The sequence below is a fragment of the Taudactylus pleione genome, unplaced genomic scaffold (genome assembly GCF_031769625.1).
Source record: "Taudactylus pleione unplaced genomic scaffold, aTauple2 ptg000113l, whole genome shotgun sequence".
Classification (NCBI taxonomy): domain Eukaryota; kingdom Metazoa; phylum Chordata; class Amphibia; order Anura; family Myobatrachidae; genus Taudactylus; species Taudactylus pleione.
Window position 1 is genome coordinate 2,061,773 of NW_028284515.1, and position 23,057 is coordinate 2,084,829.

The following is a 23,057-nucleotide window of genomic DNA, read 5'->3' on the forward strand; positions in this document are numbered from 1 at the left end:
TAATGTCAGCATTTTCACTGTTGAAATTTCATATGTTGACATTCTGTCCATGTTGACATTTTCCAAATGTCGACATGTTAGATGCCAACATTTTAACCATGTCGACATCTAAAACTTTTTCAGGGAAAGTAAAATTGTGGCCCCCTAGATTATGGGCAGTGTCAATTCTCACCTTGTACTGTAGGTACAAGCCAGATAATGGAGGAACTACTTTTCTAGGGTCAACATCATAAAATCAGCATTTCTGCTAATGGAATAGTCCCAATCAGGGCCATCTCTTCCATTGGGCTTGTTGGGCAGTTGCCCAAGGGCCCGAAGCTTGTAGGGGCCCACCAACCTGCCCCCCTGCAGCCGCGGCCAGTTTGTAAATTTGTGATATTTTTATAACCCGGCTGCCGGTGCACTCTGTATTCTGATCTAATTTTTTGATTCCGAAGAAGGAAGAAAGAAGAGGGAGAAGGGGAGGGGATGAGGCATTTACAAAAAAAATTCTATACATTCACATCAGTCCTTGCCACAGAATAATCCTTGAGCATGGCTGCTGCTGCTGGGAGTGGATTTTCTCATCCCAGAAGGGGACCAGGAAGACTTCTAGTAGTGCTTTCCAAATGAAAAAGCATTTCCCAACCTGTACTGGGACATTGAAAAAAAACAGAGTTAGTTAGTGGCCTCAAGCGTAAGATCTATGATTTAAGGCAGGGGTAGCCAACCCTGAGAGCTACGAACAGTGCATGTTTTCCAGGTCTCCTCACAGAATAATAACTGTAATAATTAACTCCACCTGTGGATCTTTCCAAATGTATTGGTGAGTAATGAATACACCTGTGCACCAGTTAGGTGGTCTGGAAAACGTGAACTGTTAGTAGCTCTCGAGGACTGAGGTTGGCTACCCCTGATTTAGGCCTTACGTTGTGTCTTTCTTGAGAATCCTGCACCTGCTTCTGTGGCTAGGAGTGGATTTTCATCCCAGAAGGGGACCAGGAAGAGTGCTTCCAAAAACAATTTACTTTAATAATCCTTTGGATTAGAAGAAGTGAAGGCATATCCCAACCTGTACAGGGACATTAAAAAAAAACAGAGTTAGTGGCCTTCAAACTGCCGTTGTTCCCACTGTCCACTTAACCTTATTACTTAGATATGTGAACAAGCAGAACAGAGCATTAAATGCAACATTTCAGTTTAAGGTTTAAGTTTTACTTTGTGTCTTTCTTGGCAATTCTTGAGCTCCATGCCTGCTTGCTGGGAGTGGATTTTCATCCCAGAAGGGATGAAGACATGTAAATAACTACTGGCAGGAAAAAGAGGCAATTTGGGGGTCATTTTAGTTTTACTAAAGTTTCTAAAAATGAAAAGTGTTAATATTACCCATAGCAACCAATCAGATTGTAGTTATAATTTCTCTATTGCATTCTACAAAATGATAGACAGGATCTGATTGGTTGCTATGGGCAACATGAACACTTTTCATATTTAGAAACGTTAGTAGATAAATATACCCCTTGGAGGACCTTACACAAAAAACTGCCTTTGCTTTACTTGAGCTGCCCACCTTCCAGTGTGTACTCAGAAAGAGTTTTCAGCACAGGCGGGAACCTTGTCAGTGATCGGCCTGAGACTACATCCCCAAAATGTGGAAAAGATGATGTCCATCAAAATAAAATGCAAATTCTACGAGAAAGACCTTTACCGTCAATTACGTGCAAAAATTACAGAGGTACCTGTAATGGTGGATTCCAGCGGGGACAAATTAATATTGTGTGAAGAAGATGATGTATACATCACCCCAGATTATACCATCACCCAAGTCTATATCGTCGTCTCATCCTGTGTTGTGTATAAATTACAGCTGCGCTCCCTGTTAGATTGGGGATTCATTGTCCACTTTAGTGGATGTGAGCTCCATTTTTAGTCCATATCACCACACCCCCTACACATCTTCTGACCTGGGCTACAGGAGGAGCAGATACACTCTGGAAAATGGCTGCACAGAGTTGCCCCTCTGACTCACTGAAAGTCAGGTAGAGGGGCCATGGGTAGAGACTGGGAGTAGGGACACTATAATCAGATAACACAGTTTTAGCTGCTTTATTCCATTTTTTAAACCATATCCTCTATTTTCACCTTTGAAAATGTTTATGCAAATCTTAGCAGAGGCGTTTGTGATGCACACAAATTTTTTTTTTATTTTTTGGGGGGCTACAGCCCCTTAACAGACAGCAGCACAGTACCCCTGCGCACCTACGCCGATGACAGGTGTGGTTAACAAGCACACAAATTTTTTTCTTTTTTTTCACACTGGGGGTGGGTGACGAGTACCCCTGAAGGACAGAGCACCCCCTGGACAACACAGCACTACATCCAGCCAGCCCCTATGGACAGGGCAACAGCCAGCCCCTATGGACAGGACAACAGCCAGCCAGCCCCTCTATAGACAACATCCAGCCAGCCCCTCTATAGACAACAGCCAGCCAGCCCCTATGGACAGGACAACAGCCAGCCAGCCCCTCTATAGACAACAGCCAGCCCCTCTATAGACAACAGCCAGCCAGCCCCTATGGAAGGACAACAGCCAGCCAGACCCTCTATAGACAACAGCCAGCCAGCCCCTCTATAGACAACAGCCAGCCAGCCCTTATGGACATGACAACAGCCAGCCAGCCCCTCTATAGACAACAGCCAGACAGCCCCTCTATAGACAACAGCCAGCCAGCCCCTCTATAGACAACAGCCAACCAGCCAGCCCTTATGGACATGACAACAGCCAGCCCCTATATGGACAACAGTAACCAGCCCATATGCACAGCCTCAGCGTGCACACAACAGCACAAATTCCAGCTCCCTCCCTCTTCACTCTACACAGCCGGAATGAATAAATGGCGGCGATCACGGGACCTTTATAGAATCCAAATCCCGCAAGAATCCAGTAGCGGGATGATGACGTTTTGCCTTGTTTTTAGATCCGAGTCAGGCGGGAAAACTCGAGCCGACTCGGATCTGCCTCATATTCCCGTAGTTCGGGCGGGTTCGGATCTCTGAGATCCGAACCCGCTCATCCCTAACATATACTATTAGATATTATGAGAAAAACTTACCAGTAGGTCACCCCAATAATCTGGATAAGTAATGCAAGGCCGGATTAAGGCTTGTGGGGACCCTGGGGCAACTAAGTTGTGGGGGACCCCACCAAGCCACATGGAGCCTACCCCCCTCCCCCACCACACATTAAACACGCACACACACACACATATAATATATATATGTAGCAAACATATATTCTATATACCTTACACACTAACACACACATATACAGTATACACACACATAAACACATATACGCTAACACATTTACATACACAGTATACACACACTAGCACATATATACACATTAACACATACATACACACTAACACATACACAGCATACACACACAAACACATACTGTATATACAATAACACACATATATACACATACATACACATATATACACATAAACACACACATACTTTACATACACATATATACACATAAACACACACATACTGTACATACACATATATATATACATACACATATATAAACAATAAAACAGTACACATACACTTAAATTTTATACAGCTGCGGTTCCCTTCATTAGGCTCCGCCCCCTTGTGCCGAAATTCTGCGATTTGCGGGTCATATGGGGGCGGGGCTTGTTGTATTGGCTCCACCCCCACATCAGCCACGCTAGCAGGGGAAATTGTTCTGTCACTGTCAGCGTGCCGTGCTCTAGTGGTGGGGGCCCCTCTGTGTCTGGGGACCCCAGGACGACCGCCCCTTTCGCCCCCCCTTAATCCGGCCCTGAAGTAATGTATGCGTTGGGGAGCCTAGAGCCACCAAAAGGCAGTTCCAGAACCTACAAGAGTGCTTCCCCCGATGATGATAAAAACGTTTTTTGAAAAATATTATTTGCTTAATTAGTTTAATGTAAATATTGCAAATAAGTGACTGACAATTTGTCCACAAGAAGCGTGACCCATCTGCACTCGTTTCACAGACAGCAGCCCCCCTCCCCACACATTTAAACATATAATTAAAACAAAGGGTTGCATACATTTCTTCTACCAATAGACCCATGGCAGAGTGATTGACAGGAAGTGCCGTTTGTGGGTGGTGATGGGGGGAGGGATGTCAGGCGAACGCAGGAGTGCCAGTGCGTTGGGACAGCATTGCATGGGCGTGCATAAATTATCCACTGTGATACCATATGCAGCCTAAGGCCTCATAGCGGGCACTGAAGTTAGCAATTCCTGAGTAAGATCTGACCTGCCTTATCTGTGCGTATGGGTCCAATGTTACTCGGTTACCGATTATTTCGCTATGTTGGCCAAGTATACGGATATGAGTATGGGGAAGTGGGCGTCCTTATGTTAGGCTGCAATCACAATGTGAATGCTAACATTTACATATCCCCGCTGATATTAGCAACTGCGTTGCATGCGTATAAGCAGAATAGCGATCCATGCTGAACCAGGCCCTAATGCTGGGTACACACGGGACGATTTGTTCAGGGAACAATATCGCTGAGCGATGCTTTCACTATCATCTTGAATGCAGATTTCAAATTAGGTTTCTCTAGCAGGAAGGTGGTGGTGGGGATTTATTTATATTGCACTTTAATGCAGATGTTCTGGAGATCTTTGTGTTTGATGTCACCATTTTCCTTTGACCTAAGTTACAGAAACAGACGCTAACAAATTCGTGACTTTCTAAGCATTAGTGCAGAAAGGTGAAGGGGGAATGTTGGGTAGCGATGTGCGGCTGCGCAAAACTTCGATACTTTTGGTAGCTCATTTCACTGCGCACTTTCATGAGCAATGTTGTGGTAACTATAAGGCCGCAACATTTTTCCTCAATATAGCCAGCAAAGCTAGATCAGGGCCCGGTCAGTACTCAGTGGCCCAGATTGCCCTAACCATTTTTTGTTTGTTTTTACAAAAGGAACACTAAAGTGGGTGCAAGCCAGTGCGTTACCTAGTGCACAAGTCCCCTTTTCACACCAAATCATAGGGGGGTGGAGGAAATGAACATACACGCCCTACAATATCTATTTATTTATTAACAGTTTCTTATATAGCGCAACATATTCCATTGCGTTTCACAATTGAATACATTAATAGAACAAAACTGGGTAATAACAGACAGACATAGGGGTAGGAGGGCCCTGCTCGCAAGCTTACAATCTATAGGGATGGTAATAGAACTCTATTTAGTTCCATTACTGTGAAATCATTAATTAGCAACATAGTTTTATGAATGCACCTTATTATGTAACCTGTTGCGACACACAGTTATTATTTCTCCAGTTCATGTTACTTTTTGGGCAGCAACAAACCACTGCCACCCCATCACTACACATCTATACTAGCTGTGTATTTCTCTCAGTATACCACGGTGAAACGAATATATGTCCCACGTGAGGCCCTTTCCTTATGTTACATACAGAGGTCATGCACACTGTGTTTACTAGTTGCAGTAGGGTTTAGATAATTATTAAAAGTTAACAAGGGTTCAGCTAGTGGACCCCAAGATCAAGTAGGTAAATAAACATGGAAATATAGTTTTAATTTACTAATACGCCCCTGTTGTTTTCAAAACATTTCTATTTTGTATGCAGTGTTTGTTTATTTATTTTTTAGGAGTGCAACACATATTAGTTGGTGTGTCCATGATTTTGCTTTCGAACATTACTATTAAGTTAATAATTGCACAGTACTCTGTAAATTAGTCATATCATTCAAAGTCATATAATTATTGATTCATTGTTAACAAGTAGGGGAATGTTTTAATGGTTTCAATCTATTGATTCACTGCTGTTATTGCGCGCCTTGACATTATCTACGCAACACTTTCTTTAATAATTAAATATATAGTATATATTTTCTGATTACATTTCTGTAAAAGTCTATTTGCTCAGTAAATATTTCTTATTAAATAAAGATGCCTGATAAAGTGACTAGTGAAATATATCCTGTATGGATCTAATGTTCGTTAGTCTGCAACCACGATCTTATATATGGATCTCTCAACTAAAACCATTAGCCTATCTATTTGTGCCATATGATCATCAGAGTATTTATTAAACAAGCACTATGAGTCTGATGGCTTTTGTGAGCAGTGGCGACTGCCTGACTGTGTTCTTAGGGAGGGGCAAGGGTTAGACATCACCAGGTGTTGACAGGACAACTGTTTGTATTTTTGCTCACTGGAAAACTCCTGTTTTCCCTTTTTAAACCCCTGAAACGTTTGTCTTATTTGTTGTTTTTTTGCAGTTCACCGTCTCAGACATGATTCACGTGAGAGGAGATGCAGCGCCTCTAGCGAGACGGGAGACAGCAAAGACACACCCTCCTGCATCTCTTCTTGCCACCTGGAATCCAAGTACCAAGTAATTGTTACAAGAGCCATTGACTTCCTTCTGCCTAAAATGTGTTCAGCGGTGTTATACTTTTGCTTACAATACTCTCTGCAGAGTTAGCAGTGGCAATTTGAAAGAGTACTGTACATAGAAAACATTGTGCGTTCATACATTTGTGATATTAAAAGTAGGGCAGACCCCAGGCAGGCGGTTTTCATCTATAGGCACTAGCAATTTGTTTTACGAGACTCAGTTTGAGTGCTGTGCCCATATTTTTGACCATTTAAAATGCTATACATGACTTATGCTTTCTATATTCGAAATAAGGGGTCTGCAACCTTTTGCTGTCAGCGTGCCAACTAAAATATTATTAAACTCAGTGTGCCAGTTCTACATATATATATAAAAGTATATACACATTTTATTATTTCTGTTTTATCAAGCTAATAAGAGATTAATATGTGTTCATCAATCCAAGAGTTTCAAGAGTTTTGAAAGGCAATGACAGTCTTTGGTTTAAGACATTTTGGGGTAGATAAATAAAATATAATACAGGTTAAACTGCCCTGCGACCACTGTTCCGTTTGCACAAATAATCCACCCCCACATCTGATTTCCTGGTCACAAAGTATCTTTTAGATGGATATTATCTTTGCGGGAACGATCTATCCTCATTAAGTGCTGTAATTAATTTACAATCTTGGTAAAACCATGCGGCACTGCAGTTTGAGCAGATGTAAAATGTGCAGACAGATGTAGATGTGGGAGGGATGTAGCCAAACTGATATCTAAATTGCAGTCTATAAATAAAGCTGCCCATCATTTGTGGGCTACATGCAAAAGCAACCAGTATTTACCCTACATGCAAAAAAAAATAAAAATGTGCTTGCACCCCTTGCATTGCAGCATGGTTTGGCCAGGTACTCAGTTACTTGCTATTTCTTAAGGTGGATGCACACTACACAGATATATCTGCAGATGATGGTCGTTCATACACACTGAATGTCCATCATCTGTATGAGGCCGCAGATCACGGCGGCTGAAGGGTTGGCCGGGGGTGTGTGTCCTGTACCCCTCCCCGTGGCTGCCGCTGTGTGTGTATGAGTGGTCTTGCCGATGGACAGATATGTCTACAGACATATCGGTCCATCGGCTGTGTAACATAGCCAATGCGATATGTCTGTGAACGACGATGATCAGACATATCGCGGGTACACACTGGTGGGCAGCAGATATATTGGCCGATCAATTGATCGGCCAATATATCTGTCAGTTTGTACCCAGCTTTACTCTATTCCCAACTCTAAATCAGGCCCTTAATGCACAGAGCTGAGCTTATCTATTGCTGTATTCAAAGTAATGGGCAATAACATTCTGTGGAGATCCCCTTTAAATTTTGTTGCTAGTGGCTTTACATGACATAATATTTTCTTTTGTTGGTCATGCTTTGTGTTCAATAGCAGGGGAAAATATAGCAGTCATTTTCTAATGCAATTTAATTAAGGGTGTGCACTGGCCACTTTTCGTGTTTTGGTTTTGGATCTGGATCTTTTTTTCGTGTTTTGGGTCTGGATTGGTTTTGCCAAAACCACCCTTCCGTGTTTTGGGTTCTGGGTTTTGTGTAGAGATGTGCGCCGACTCCCGTGTTTGGGTTTTGGTTTTGGATCTGGATCTACCCTGGTTTGGGATCTGGATTGGTTTTGCCAAAACCTCAGCTCCGTGTTTTGTTTTTGTGTTTTGGATCTGGATTTTTTCTGAAAAAATCATTTAAACAGCTAAAATCACCTAAAATGGGCCTGTTTTTGTTCCTACACTATAATAAACCTCAATAACATTTATTTCCAGTAATTTCAAATCAATTTTGACCACCTCACAATATTATTTGCTTAATCTAGTTAAGGCCAAAAGGTTGCATCCAGCTAGCTGACTAAGTGACACAGTGGGCGGCACTAACATGTGGCAGTTCAGTTTCTAATTTCCAACACGGATACAGTGTGTTATACAGTGTGGGTTGGATACACCAATAGTGCACTTACTGTGACAGCAGTGTCGGCAGAGCGGGGTTGCTGATGGTGTCCTCAGTACATGGAATGGCAGTGCTGCGGTGCTGGCAGTGTCCTCAGTGAAGGGTACCGGTGATGTCGGCAGTGCGGGGGTGCCAGTGGTGTCTTTAGTGCAGGTTTGCTGGCTGTGTCGGCAGTGCGGGGGTGCCAGTGGTATCTTTAGTGCAGGTTTGCTGGCTGTGTCGGCAGTGCGGGGATGCCAGCGGTGTCTTTAGTGCAGGTTTGCTGGCTGTGTCAGCAGTGCGGGGGTGCCAGCGTTGTCTTTAGTGCAGGATTGCTGGCTGTGTCAGCAGTGCGGGGGTGCCAGTGGTGTCTTTAGTGCAGGTTTACTGGCTGTGTCGGCAGTGCGGGGGTGCCAGTGGTGTCTTAGTGCAGGTTTGCTGGCTGTGTCGGCAGTGCGGGGGTGCCAGCGGTGTCTTTAGTGCAGGTTTTCTTACTGTGTTGGCAGTGCGGGGGTGCCAGCGGTGTCTTTAGTGCAGGTTTGCTGGCTGTGTCGGCAGTGCGGGGGTGCAAGCGGTGTCTTTAGTGCAGGTTTGCTGGCTGTGTCGGCAGTGCGGGGGTGCCCTCAGTGCAGGTTTGCTGACTGTCGGCAGTGCAGGGGTATTCTCAATGCAGGGTGCCAACGGTGTCGGCAGAGCGGGGGGTGCCAGCGATGTCCTCAGTGCATGTGTGCTGACAGTGTCGGCAATGCAGGGGTGCTGGTGGTGTCCTCACTGTGGGAGTGTCGGCAGTGTGGGGGTCACTGACGGTGTCTTCAGTACGTTGGGCAGCAGTGCTGGAGTGTCGGCAGCGGTGGTGTTGGCAGCGGGGGTTGCTGCCAGTGGGGCTGCCGATGGTGTCGGCAGCAGGTAGTGTCATCAGCGGGGGGTGCCGGCAGTGTCAGGCGGCGGGGGATGGCAGGCGCCATCTTCTTTTTCCTATTTTGTAGTGTTTTTAATGGGCTCAACGTTGATTGGCTGAGAGCCGTCACAGACGGCTCTCTCAGCCAATCAATGTTAAGCCCGCTGAAAACAAAACCTCGAGACTCGACAGAGAGGTCGCGAGGTTTTGGCTCGGGTCAGGGATCCGGGGCAAAACCGTATCGCTCCGGATCCCCGAAATTCGGGTGGGTCTGGTTCTCAAGGAACCGGACCCGCTCATCTCTAGTTTCGTGTTTTGGATCTGTATTTATTTGGAAAAAAGCATGAAAACAACTAAAATCACAGAATTTGTGGGTTTTTCCGTTCCTATGCTATTTTTAACCTCAATAACATTAATTTCCACTCATTTCCAGTCTATTCTGAACACCTCACACCTCACAATATTGTTTTTAGGTCAAAAGGTTGCATCGAGTTAGCTGGATGACTATGCTAAGCGACACGAGTGGGCGGCACAAACACGTGGCCCATATAGGAGTGACACTGCAGTGGCAGACAGGATGGCAGTTTGAAAAACTAGGTCCCACCCACCCTTATGTTGTATAAACAGGACATGCACACTTTAACAAACCAATCATTTCAGCGCCAGGGTCTGCCACACGACTGTGGCTGAAATTATTGGTTCGTTTGGGCCCCCACAAAACAAGCTGCCAATTAATCTGTCCCTGCACAAACTGGCTCTACGGAGGCAAGATGTCGTCCTCATCCTCCTCATCCACCGATTCCTCACCCTCTTCAGTGTTGTTTACATCCTCATCCTCACAGAGTATTAATTCGTCCCCGCTGGAATCCACCACCACAGGTCCCTCTATACGTTCTGGAGGCTGGTTTTCCTGGAAGAATTGATAATTCATTTTGATGAACATCATCTTCTCCACATTTTGTGGAAGCATCCTCCTAGGCCTTTCGCTGACAAGGTTCCCGGCTGCACTAAATACTCTTTCGGAGTACACACTGGAGGGGGGGCAACTTAGGTAAAATAGAGCCAGTTTGTACAGGGGCCTCCAAATTGCCTCTTTTTCCTGCCAGTACAGGTACGGACTGTCTGACATGCCTACTTGGATGCTGTCACCTATGTAATCCTCCACCATTCTGTCAATGGTGACAGTATCATATGCAGTGACAGCAGACATGTCAGAAATTGTTGCCAGGTCCTTCAGTCCGGACCAGATGTCCAAACTTGGTCCTGTCTGCCCTGCATCACTGCCAGCGGGTTGCTTAGGATACCTAAGTTGTTTCCTGGCAGCCCCAGTTGCGGGAGAAAATGAAGAAGGAGCTGTTGACGTGTCACGTTCCGCTTCAGCTGACAGTGTTTTCACCAGCAGGTCTTTGCAACTCTGCAGGCTTGTGTCGGCCAGAAAGAGAGACACCACATAGGCTATAAACCTAGGATCGAGCATGGTGGCCAAAATGTAGTGGTCTGATTTCAACAGATTGACCACCTTCGAATCCTGGCAAAGCGAATTAAGGGCTTCATCCACAAGTCCCACATACCAAGCGGAATCACTCCGTCTTAGCTCCTCCTTCACTTTCTCCAGCTGCTTCTGCAAAAGCCTGATGAGGGGAATGACCTGACTCAAGCTGGCAGTGTCTGAACTGACTTCACGTGTGGCCGGTTCGATGGGCTGGAGAACCTTGCACAACACGGACATCATTCTCCACTGCGCTTGAGTCAGGTGCATACCCCCTCCTTTGCCCATGTCATAGGTGGATGTATAGGCTTGAATGGCCTTTTGCTGCTCCTCCATCCTCTGAAGCATATAGAGGGTTGAGTTCCGCCGTGTCACAACCTCTTGCTTCAGGTGATGGCAGGGCAGGTACAAGAGTGTTTGCTGGCGTTCCAGTCTCCGGCACGCAGTCGCTGAATGGCGAAAGTGGCCAGAAATTTTTCGGGCTACCCAAAGCGTCTCCTGCACGCCCCTGTCATTTTTCTGAAATTCTGCACCACCAAATTTATTGTGTGAGCAAAACATGGGACGAGCTGGAATTTGCCCAGATGTAATGCCCGCACAATATTGGTGGCTTAGTGAGATATCGCAAATCCCCAGGAGAGTCTAAGTGGGGTAAGCCATTGGGCGATGATTTCCCTCAGAGGTTGTTGGCGGTGTGCCTCTTACTGAAACCGGTGATACACAGCGTAGCCTGCCTTGGAACGAGCTTGCGTTTCTGAGATGTTGCTACTTTTGACACTGCTGTTGTTGCTGCATAAGGCGATACATCTACCCAGTGGGCTGTCACAGTCATATACTCCTTAGTCTGCCCTATTCCACTTGTCCACATGTCTGTGGTTAAGTGGACATTGGGTACAACGGCATTTTTTAGGACACTGAGGACACTTTTTCTAACGTCTCTGTACATTCTCGGTATCGCCTGCCTAGTGAAGTGGAATCTAGATGGGATTTGGTAACGGGGACACACTACCTCCATCAATTGTCTAAATACCACTTCACGAATGGCGGATACCGGACGCACGTCCAACACCAACATAGCTGTCAAGGCCTCAGTTATCCACTTTGCTTCAGGATGACTGCTGTTGTACTTCATCCTCCTCACTAAGAACTGTTGGAGGGTCAATTGCTTAGTAAAAGAAGTAGTGGTATTCCTACTTCCTCTCTGGGATGATGAATGACAGCCAGCAGCAACAGTATCAATGCAGGATCCTCCCGAGGAATCCCGGATAAGAGAGACAGTCATGCTAGTGACATAGCCTGCAGGACTACTTCCGATCCTGACTGAGGAGGAAATTGATGAGGAGGGAGTTGACGGTGTGGTTTGCAGGCGCTTCGATACAACAGGAAAAAGGGATTTAGGTGTCCCTGGACTGCTTACGGTCTTGGCCACAGTTTCTGAACTTGACAGTAACTTTTTGTGAATGCGCTGCAGGTGACGTATAAGGGAGGATGTTCCTAGGTGGTTAACATCCCTACCCCTACTTATTCCACCTTTACATATGGTACATATGGCAAGACAGTTGTTGTCCGGATTTGGATAGAAATATTTCCAGACCAAAAAGGTGGAATGTTTGGTCTTCTGCCCAGGCATGACCGTAATGGGCTTTTTCATCCCACGGACAACAACTGTCTCCCCCGGTGCCTGATTTAAGCAAACCACCTCACCATCGGAATCCTCCTCATCAACTTCCTCCTCAGCGCCAGTTACACCAATATCCTCATCCTGTTGTACTTCAACAGTGACATCTTCAATTTGAATATCAGCAAGTGGACTGTGGGTGCTCCTTCCAGCACTTGCAGAGGGCATGCAAATGGTGGAAGGAGCCACCTATTACCGTCCAGTGTTGGGAAGGTCAGGCATCGCAACCGTCACCACATTTGGACTCTCCATGGGGATGTGTGATATCTTCTTAGAATTAGAAAGCACAGTTCTTTGCTGTGCTTTTGCCAGCTTAACTCGTTTGATTTTTGTAGCGGGAGGAGGGCTTCCATCGTCATGTGAAGCTGAACCACTAGTCATGAACATAGGGGAGGACCTTAGCCGTTCCTTGCCACCGTGTCGTAAATGGCATATTGGCAAGTTTATGTTTCTCCTCAGATGATTGAAATGTACTTTTTAAGGTCATTTTCCTGAACTTTGCCATTTGGGATTTATATGCCCTCTACTATGACATTGAGCATCGGCCTTGGAAGACAAGGTTGATGGCATTTCATTGTCTATGTCATGACTAGTGGCAGCAGCTTCAGCACTAGGAGGAAGTGGTTCTTGATCTCTCCCTATTTTATTTTTATCGCACAAATTTGTGTCCTCCATTTATGTGATATTGATGCACGTGCGGCTAAGGCGTACACAAACACAGAAAAATATATTTTTTTTTCATGCACTTTGGGGGTTACACCACCCTTCAACAGATGAGCCAGCCGGCCCTTTACTTATGACATAGGCGCACGCTTGGCGCTACTTTGTTCATGTATGTGCGACTACAGCGCACACAAGTCACAAACACAGAAAAAGATTTTTTTTTTTGTTTGAGCGCACTTTGGGGGTTACACCACCCTTCAACAGACGAGCAAGCCGGCCCTTGACTTATGACACAGGCGCATGCTTGGCACTGCTACTTTGTTGATGCACGTGTGGCTACAGCGCACACACGTCACAAACATAGAAAAAAAAAATATTTTTTTTCAGGCACTTTGGGGGTTACACCACCCTTCAACAAACGAGCCAGCCGGCCCTTTACTTATGACACAGGCGCACGCTTGGTGCTACTTTGTTGATACACGTGCGGCTAATGCGCCCACAAGTTGCAAACACAGAAAAATATTTTTTTATATTTTTTTGGAGCGCACTTTGGGGGTTACACCACCCTTCAACAGACGAGCCAGCCAGCCCTTTACTTTTGACACAGACTCACGCTTGGCGCAATTTTGTTGATGCACGTGCGGCTACAGCGCACACAAACAGAAAAATATATTCTTTTTGTACTTGGGGGGAGCACCCCTGATGGACAGAGCACCCCATGGAGAACACTACAGCACCTCTTTAGGACTACAGCCTTTATGGGACACTGCACAACACAGCCCAGCCAGCCCCTATGGACTTTGGAGTGGACACAGCCTCTATGGATAACAGACTGCACAACACAGTCCAGCCAGCCCCTATGACAGCAGCACAACACAGCCCAGCCAGCTCCTATGGACTTTGGAGTGGATACAGCCCCTATGGACGACAACAGCAGCACAACTCCCACCCTCCTGTTTCACTTTACACAGCCGGAGTGGAAAATGGCGCCGACGCGGGGACCTTTTATTGAATCCAAAACCCGCGAGAATCCGACAGCGGGATGATGACGTTTTGCCTCGATTTCAGATCTGGGTCAGGCGGGAAAACTCGAACCTGACTCAGATCCGGCTCGGATCGGGGGGATTCGGATTTCAGAAAAACGAACCCGCTCATCCCTAAATTTAATATATTTTAGGTATAATATTAGAAATTACAGAAAAACACCCTACAAAATAAAGGTCGAAACATTCAAGATAATAGAGTTTTATTTTATTGCATTATTACCTGGTAAGGGGTCAGTTGCAAATGTGTCCTGAATGAAGAAGAATAATATTTTTGAGCTATAGGTATTTGACCTTTATGGACCAATAAACTGCTTATAGGATGCAATTCCAAGACGGCTTCATAAAAAAGCCCAGGTTTTCTAAAGCAATCACCTTGGCATTTTGGTGACCTCATACATGTCCTTACTTATCTGCAGTCCCCCAGAGCTTCCATGGCTAGGCAAGATTGTGCCTTAGAACAAATAGCAGTAGGAGACAAAGGGTTCCCCCCTCCCTTCAATAAATACTTACTGTCAGCTTATAAATGGCACAGAAATGCTCTGACATTTTCTACCTCTCCCTTCCACACTCACAAAGCAAAAAAAATATTTCTTTCGTTGTGCATTAGGCAGAAATTGGCCACACACAGAGCTTCAGCACTCTCCTGTCTCCCCCACATAAAGAATGATAAATAGCTGGAGCAAGGAGGAGACGCGAGGCTATAAAAACATGTACCTTTTTACCTGCAACATGCCAAAAACAACTTGTTTCTGCTGATAGACTTCTGGGAATGTTTGCCAATGAGGAAAGTTTCTGGGGCAGCTGTCAGGACGATCGTGCCAAACTTTGGCTTTCTTGCGCTTTCGTTAAGAGAAAGGACTATGGTGACAGGGTGACATCCGTGCAAAGGTCAGGTACATGCTTTGTGGCATAGTAAAAGCACTAGACATTAGTGAAATGCCTTAGGGTCTGTCATTTTTATTCACCACTGAGTTTTAGAACTTTGCTTGTTTGCATGCAGTATAACATGTCTTTTATTGGTCAGCTTAGTGGTCTCAGTCATTAGGTTTATAGCTTGAAAATGGCACATTGTCATCTAAAAAGGTCATTGGCTTTGTTCTCAACTACCGCATAGTAGATATTTATACAAAGTTGATATATTATACAGGAGTACAGGGAATCTACCTAGTCTTCTTTATGGCTAAGGAGGACATTTACCAAACCTTCCAAAGAGGATAAGTGGCACTGTTGCCCATAGCAACCAATCAGCTTTTTGCTCTCTTTTATCTAGTATGTTCTACAAAATGATAGACTATGATTGGTTGGTTTGATATGAGCAACACCTTCCACTTGTCCATTTTAGAAGATTTTCTAAGTCTCCCCGTAAGTGAGCTGGTCTGGTGTAGACACTGAATGCAGACATTTCTGCGAACCCATCTTACATAAACCATCTGTCTTATGGCGTTATTGAGCATCCGTTACTTGGCGCATCTACCATGCCATCCACTTTTAAACATATTGACACTAAAGAGTGGCACCCGGTAGTGTGGTAGGATACCGTACTTTGTGGAGTGCCAACGTGACTATTGTAATCATTTCAAGATCTGTATGTTTTATGTTACATATCCCACCAAAGCTCAGTATTCTTTAATATCCACTGTGGACCACTATAGTTTACATATTAATTAGAACATATAGCAACATGCTATCCGGCTTTGCACAAATGTACACAGAAAGCCTCAAACTCCATCATTTTTGTAGAAACCATAAGAATACCCCCTAAATTATGTGGAATATGGAGACATCCCAGGTTTCCGTATCTCCTATAATAGTCATATATTCTATGCGTTGAGTGACTGTGGAAGGTCTGATAGCCCTCACAGCCTTGTGCCAAATCACTGTCACCTAAAACACCACTGTTATTTATAATTCACTGTCACAAGGATGCTGGAAAGCTAATGCTGTAGTAAGTGGGTCATACATACAGGCCGGCTTGATGTCAGATCATATAGCAAGGTCTAAGATGGCTAAAATTTTAACCCAATTTATGAAACTTAATATCTCAATTTATGAAATGTGGATGCAAATATATAAGTTACATACTACTCTAACGTACAATTCCTTGTTTTTATATTATTAAGTGGTTAATATTTATCAAGTGGAGTCAAGCCCTTTACTCTGCGAAAATGCAAATTTCACCGGAAATAGGGTTTCTCCTTATTAAGTGTTATTCACGGTAGTGGCCATCGCCAAGTATTGCCAGCGGTAGTCATTGTTGGTGCTCACCAGAGAAGCCTTCCCCATGCTTTCAAATGTCACAGTCTTCCCCAGGTTTTAACAAAAATCATTATTTTTTTCTTACATAAAGCATTTTTTTTATATATACATTTTTTTAAAAATAGAAATTAACAACAGATATCTGCTGTTATCTTGTCACGTAATATGCTGCTCCTGTGTCATGGGGCTATTACCTACCGGTGCTGCATCAAACGCCATTGACACTGAATACTAAATACAGTTGCACTGGTAGTGGGGGTCAGTCTATTTACCACCCAACCTGTCTACTTGTGATTGCAGGTAAGTGGATTAAACAACCTTTGAGAGACAGTTCTGCAACACAAATGCCCAACGGCAACTACCAGTGGGTGTAAGTAGTAAAAGCAAGGTGGCTCACTTGCTGCATTACATATACATATATACTATGTGAGTAAAGAAATAACATACAGGGGTCTATTCAGCAATTCATTTTTTTACATAAAAAATGCGGAAATCATAATTTCCGCATTTATTATGTAAATCCCCTATTCAAGAATGTGATAATGGAGAAGATAACGCAATTATCTTCTCCATTAATTCCCATCTGGCAGAGTACTGCACTGTACGGATCAGCCATAGGGCCTGATTCAGAGCTGAACGCTCTGACCAGAGCGCTCGCTCTGAATCAGGGCCCTCCTACCTGTGTTTGGAGCGTCCTCATGGACGCTCGCATAGCTGTGGGTTACCACCCACAGCTTATGCGAGCGTCCATGATGATGGTCGCGATGGTCAAGACCATCGCGACCATCGGGCTTGAGATGGAGACCCTGCAGTAGGGTCTCGCTGCCGCAAGCCCTGGAGTGATTTTGGCTCTATCAGAGCCAAAATCACTCCCACAGACATCACTAGTGATGTCAGTGGGGCCGGCTTCAGACGGTAGGCGTTCCCATGGCAACGCCTCCGTCTGGCAGCCACGCCCCCGGCATGCCCACCAAAGGGGGCGTGCTGTCAATCAACATTGACAGCACGCCCCCTTTGGTGCGAGACCAGGAGCGACGGAGAGCCCGTCGCTCTCCGGGTCTCGCGCATGCGCACGACGGAGCTTCTGTAACATCTCAGGGACAGTGTGTTACCACAACCGCTGTCCCTGCTCAAAATATTGCTGAATAGCTTCCATAAACATCGTGACGATGTTGCCTGATAAAATTCTGGGGAACATCGTCACTATTGCTGAATAGAGGCCTAAGAGCTATTTAGGCTTCCTAAATGTTTGTTTCCCTACAGAGTGAGCTCCAGCCTTCGGCTCCGACTGCCACTGCGGGGAGGGAGCCAGGCACCTGCTGGTTACAAAATCTCAGCAGGTGCCTGGCAAATAGAGCCTCCTGGCGGCGTTGGGCTGAGGTGGCCGTAGGCGGAACTGGTTCCGTCTCCTCTGGCCCTTTACATGTGGGGGCCCTTTACGTGTGGGGGCCCAGGGACAACCGCCCCTGTTGCCCCCCCCCCATTAATCGGCCCTTAATACATGCATCCGCAATCCGAGTTCAGTGTCTCAGATCACCATCGCGATGGTTGCTGCTTTGTCCAGGCTGCATAAGCTGAAACTTACTCAGCCTGTCCGTCAGAACTGGACAGCGAGTCTAGAAAGTCTCTGACGTAACAATACTGCCTTTGAACCTTTATACACCCCTGCCTATACCTTCTGATATCCTGCCTATAAACCTCTAAGGAAGACGCTATTTTGCGTACGCAGTTATACAGTAAATAAAGATTCCAGACCGAGAACCTGTGGTTCCAAAGCACAAAGTATTATTCAAATAAAAGTACAATCAGTTACACGCTAGTTTATAAGTACAATTTAGCGCAAAGGAATTATACAGACCCAAGTACAGTTATACATACACAGCGCTCTGGACCAGATGTAGGCATCAGCAAGAAACCCCTCGTCAATCAGCATTCAGCACGAAGACTAGAAACCCAGGGTCAGAGCACACATATATATACCCCACCCCAGGAATAGACAACACAATAGAGAAGTTTGTTGCTAATACCATTGGTCCTAAAGGAGAGGGCACATGTTACAAGGCATCTAACAGGTTGGTTCATATAGACACAGTCCAGTTTCTAACAACTGGAGGTCTCTGGTTTCCCGCCTCATGCAAATCCTAACAGTTGGTCATATAATGTACATTTTGTTGCTTGAAGTCTCTGCGGTCCATAAGTTGAGAATGCATGTTGCGATCTCTACATCGATGTTACCGGAATACTGTTGAGAGAGTACGCATCAGTACAATACCAAACATGGCTTACTTATCACATATAAAACCTTACAAAATAATCTTTATTTCATAGCAATTATAGTAAATGTGCATACTTGAATCTTATACCTTAAAGCTTATGGAACCTTGTATGTGAATATGTAATGTGTGAGTATATGGGGTTTGATGTAAAGACGCTAGTTAACTTGGGGCAGATGCGTGTGCATGAAGCTAATATTCGGCGTTTTCATACAGGATCTTATGTATTCGCTAATATGCGACTAGTTAACTGCGCAATTGTGCGTATTAATGTGTGTATGAGAAATGGTGTAAGATGCAATCGCATGATGCTAATAGTAATATCGCCACATGTACTAAAGTGTGAGTTTATCTAAAATGGCGCTTGGGCGGCCATTCGCAAAATGGCATCTTGCGATTTAATTTCCAAGATAGCGTCTTGCGGCCAGTCGCAAGATGGCGTCGCTGCGATTCAATTTTAAACTGATCTAGTCTCAGCCAATAATCCATCTTCGACAGACGACACAGACCCTGGGCTCAGCATGACTACAAAATGGGGGTGACACATCCCTGTTTTGTAGAATGGTCCTTGGGACATATTCAGTTAGGTGGGAGAATAGCAAACATCCCGCACCTTCAGGGTTTTTTCCCACAGGTGCAGGATTTTTGCTATTCAATTAGGTGCAGGGTTTTTAATTTTTTGAGCGAGTTTGGGTTTGTGTACATCTTTGAATCAGGCCCCAATTCTTTGTAGGTCTTTACATCATGCCTGCTTATATTATTTGTCCATAGCAAATTACAGAGTCTTGTCTGTGGCAAGCAGCAGGCTCAATGAACTATTACAATGCTTTTAATTCACACATTTTTAATTCACAAGTTCAGCTTCTCTCATCCTCTTGATATCACCAAAGAGAATGACACACTGTTCTATTTTACAATAACAAAACTGTTGACAGTATTGTTCATAGCCTTAGACCACTTGCCAAGACTCTTGCACTTCCTTATTACTATAAAATACTAGATATGATGTGGTCTGATAAAAGTTTCCTTATGGTGCATACACACGGTCAGATTTTCCTTCAGGTCTGTATAATAACGATTTAAAAAATCGTTCTATCGTTCATATCTGAAGGAAAATCTGACATATCTGACATGTTTGTCAGATGAACGATGAATGATGCGCGTTCCCGCTTGTCAGATAACGATATCTGACATCTGATGTGTTTGCAGTCAGATTTGTCAGATTTCATTCATTTTAATACAGACAAAAATCGTTCGTAGTTCGTAGTTCATGAAATCGTTGGTCAAATCGTTCGTAGTTCATCGTTCGTAGTTCATTGTTCGTAGTTCATTGTTCGTACTGTACTGTATGTAATGTTGCTGAAGTTTACATAGTAGAGATAAACCTTTGTATCAAATAAGAAAAAACAGTAATGTTCTTAAAATAGTGCAATGGTGTGCACTGATAAATGATCTACTTAGTCGCTACATAACAAATGTTTATACTATTATGCTACTATGTGCTTGCACTATTATACTGCATAGGGCCGCATTCAATTAGAAGTGAAAAGTCCATTTCCGCGATACTTTATCGCCGATTATATAATTTTTGCCAGTTTCAACTTATCCCTGTATTCAATTTGTCCGACTTCTCCCAGGTGTGAAAAGTTTGCGCCTTATAACAAGCGGAAAAGTATTGCCTATGGATACCCAGCGGAAAAAAGTGCAGAATTCGGGTTTTGGGGTGCAAAGTTGCAGCAACCCCCCTAAACCCTTTTTACACTGCCCTTGACGCTAATTGTGTCAAAAAACGCGAAGAAAAGCACAAAAGACATCCCAAAAAAACACTTTGAAAAAATGGGCAAAAAAAAAAATCAAAGTGGGGGTACAAATTCCAAAGCTAGCGAAATAGCCTTGGGTGGGGGGGGGGGGGGGTCGGTCTGGAAGTATGGGGGAGGGTTAGATTAGATTGCAGGTGATTGCTGAAGGTGCGTTTTTGGCGCCTTTTAATGCTTGGTTTTAGCAACTTTAGAATATGCTTGCACCCATTTTCATGTACCCCAAATTTGATGGAACTACTTATTTTCACCCCAAAAAATTGCTAAATGCTATTCTTCATCACTGTCCCAAAGACGCTAAATAGTGCCTATTGCAGGGGCGTATCTATATTGGGTGCAGGGTGTGCGGGGCACACCGCACACCCTGCACCCATTGGTAATTATACTTACCTCTCTGCCGATTCCTGAAGTGCTGCTCCGCAGCGCCGGACCGGCGCTGTAGAGCAGCAAACACTCACTGGGAAAAGATGTCCCCGGGAAAGTAGGTGCGGGCGCCATTTCCCCAGTGATCTGCGCTTGCGCAGAAAAGATGTCCCCGGGAAAGTAAATGCGGGCGCCATTTTCCTGGAGACCCGCGCATGCGCTGTAGATTCTGGCATGAAGCCAACATCTACAGCGCTCAGTGCTGCTGAGCCGCCATTAGATAGGAGGGGGACCAAACAGAGGCTGCACATGGGCCCCCTCCTCTCTTAAAACACCCCTGGCCTATTGAGACCATTCAGAGACCCCAAATACCTTCAGCAGGGCTAATCGGGGTACCCATAGTGAACCCCCATGCCAGAGCATCTTTTGGAGGGTGTCAGGCTGATTTCCCCCAAAACGACAGGACTTTTCACCTGTTTGAGTTTCGCCGGGTCACGTTTTCGCTGATTTGGAATTGAATACGTGGATACGCGGGCACGCACGCGATACTTTTTTGGCCCTTAAACCAGCGTTGACGGCGAAAAGTCCGGCAACTGACTTTTCTCTTCTAAATGAATTCGGCCCATAGTTGCAAAGTGTTCTGTTTACTGCTTTTTTGTGATTTTTTTTTTTTTAACTCTAAGGTATATTTACTAAAGTGAGAGTTTTTAGAATTGGAGATGTTGCCCATAGCAACCAATCGGATTCTACTTAACATTTTACTAGCACCTTCTAGAAAATAATAGCTAGAATCTGATTGGTTGATATTAGGGGTGAGCGGGTTCGGATTTCTGAAATCCGAACCCCCCCGAGCCCCCCCGATCCAAGGCCGATCCGAGTCAGGCTCGACTTTTCCCGCCTGACTCGGATCTGAAATCGAGGCAAAACGTCATCATCCCGCCTTCCGGGTCTCGCGGGTTTTGGATCCTATATAAGGTACCCGCGTCGGCGCCATTTTCTCACTCGGCTGTGGACAGTGAAGAGGGAGGGTGGGAGTTAGGGCTGGCTGGGCTGTGTAGTGTAGTGTAGTGTTGTAGTGTAGTGTAGTGTAGTGCAGTGTAGTGTTGTGCTGTGCTGTGCTGTGCTGCGCTGCGCTGTGCTGCTGTTGTCCATAGGGGCTGTGTCCACTACTTCAAAGTCCATAGGGGCTGGCTGGACTGTGTTGTGCAGTCAGTTGTCCATAGGGGCTGTGTCCACTCCAAAGTCCTGTGCAGTGTCCCAGTCCTAAAGGGGTGCTGTAGTGTTGTCCAGGGGGTGCTCTGTCCATCAGGGGTGCTCCCCCCAAGTGCTAAAAAAATAAATATTTTCTCTGTGTTTGTGAATTGTGTGCACTGTGGCTGCACGTGCATCAACAAAGGAGCAGCGCCAAGCGTGCGCCTGTGTCCCATAAGTAAAGGGCCGGCTGGCTTGTCCGTTAAAGGGTGCTGTAACCCCCAAAGTACACTCCAAACAAAATAAAAAAATATTTTCTGTGTTTGTGAATTGTGTGCGCAGTAGCCGCACGTGCATCAACAAAGTAGTGCCAAGCGTGCGCCTGTGTCCCATAAATAAAGGGCCGGCTGGATTGACCGCTAAATGGTGCTGTAACCCCCAAAGTACACTCCAAACAAAATAAAAAAATATTTTCTGTGTTTGTGAATTGTGTGCGCAGTAGCCGCACGTGCATGAACAAAGTAGTGCCAAGCGTGCGCCTGTGTCATAAGTAAAGGGCCGGCTGGCTTGTCTGGTAAAGGGTGCTGTAACCCCCAAAGTACACTCCAAACAAAATAAAAAAATATTTTCTGTGTTTGTGAATTGTGTGCGCAGTAGCCGCACGTGCATCAACAAAGTAGTGCCAAGCGTGCGCCTGTGTCCCATAAATAAAGGGCCGGCTGGATTGACCGCTAAAGGGTGCTGTAACCCCCAAAGGGCACTCCAAACAAAATAAAAAAATATATTTCTGTGTTTGTGAATTGTGTGCACTGTGGCTGCACGTGCATCAACGAAGGAGCAGCGCCAAGCGTGCGCCTGTGTCCCATAAGTAAAAGGCCGGCTGGCTTGTCCGTTAAAGGGTGCTGTGACCCCCAAAGGGCACTCCAAACAAAATAAAAAAATATTTTCTGTGTTTGTGAATTGTGTGGGCTGTAGCTGCACGT

The 23,057-nt window shown here is 45.1% G+C and overlaps 1 protein-coding gene across 2 annotated transcripts in view; it reads left to right on the plus strand.

Moving 5' to 3' along the window:
• Nucleotides 1–23,057, plus strand: part of TTC6 (tetratricopeptide repeat domain 6) — a 297,795-nt gene that overhangs the window by 68,383 nt on the left and 206,355 nt on the right. For both annotated transcript variants that reach the window (XM_088471191.1, XM_088471190.1), the window contains one exon: nt 6,310–6,425. In XM_088471191.1, the coding sequence (XP_088327317.1) occupies nt 6,310–6,425 (116 nt within the window). The remainder of the gene's footprint in view (nt 1–6,309; nt 6,426–23,057) is intronic.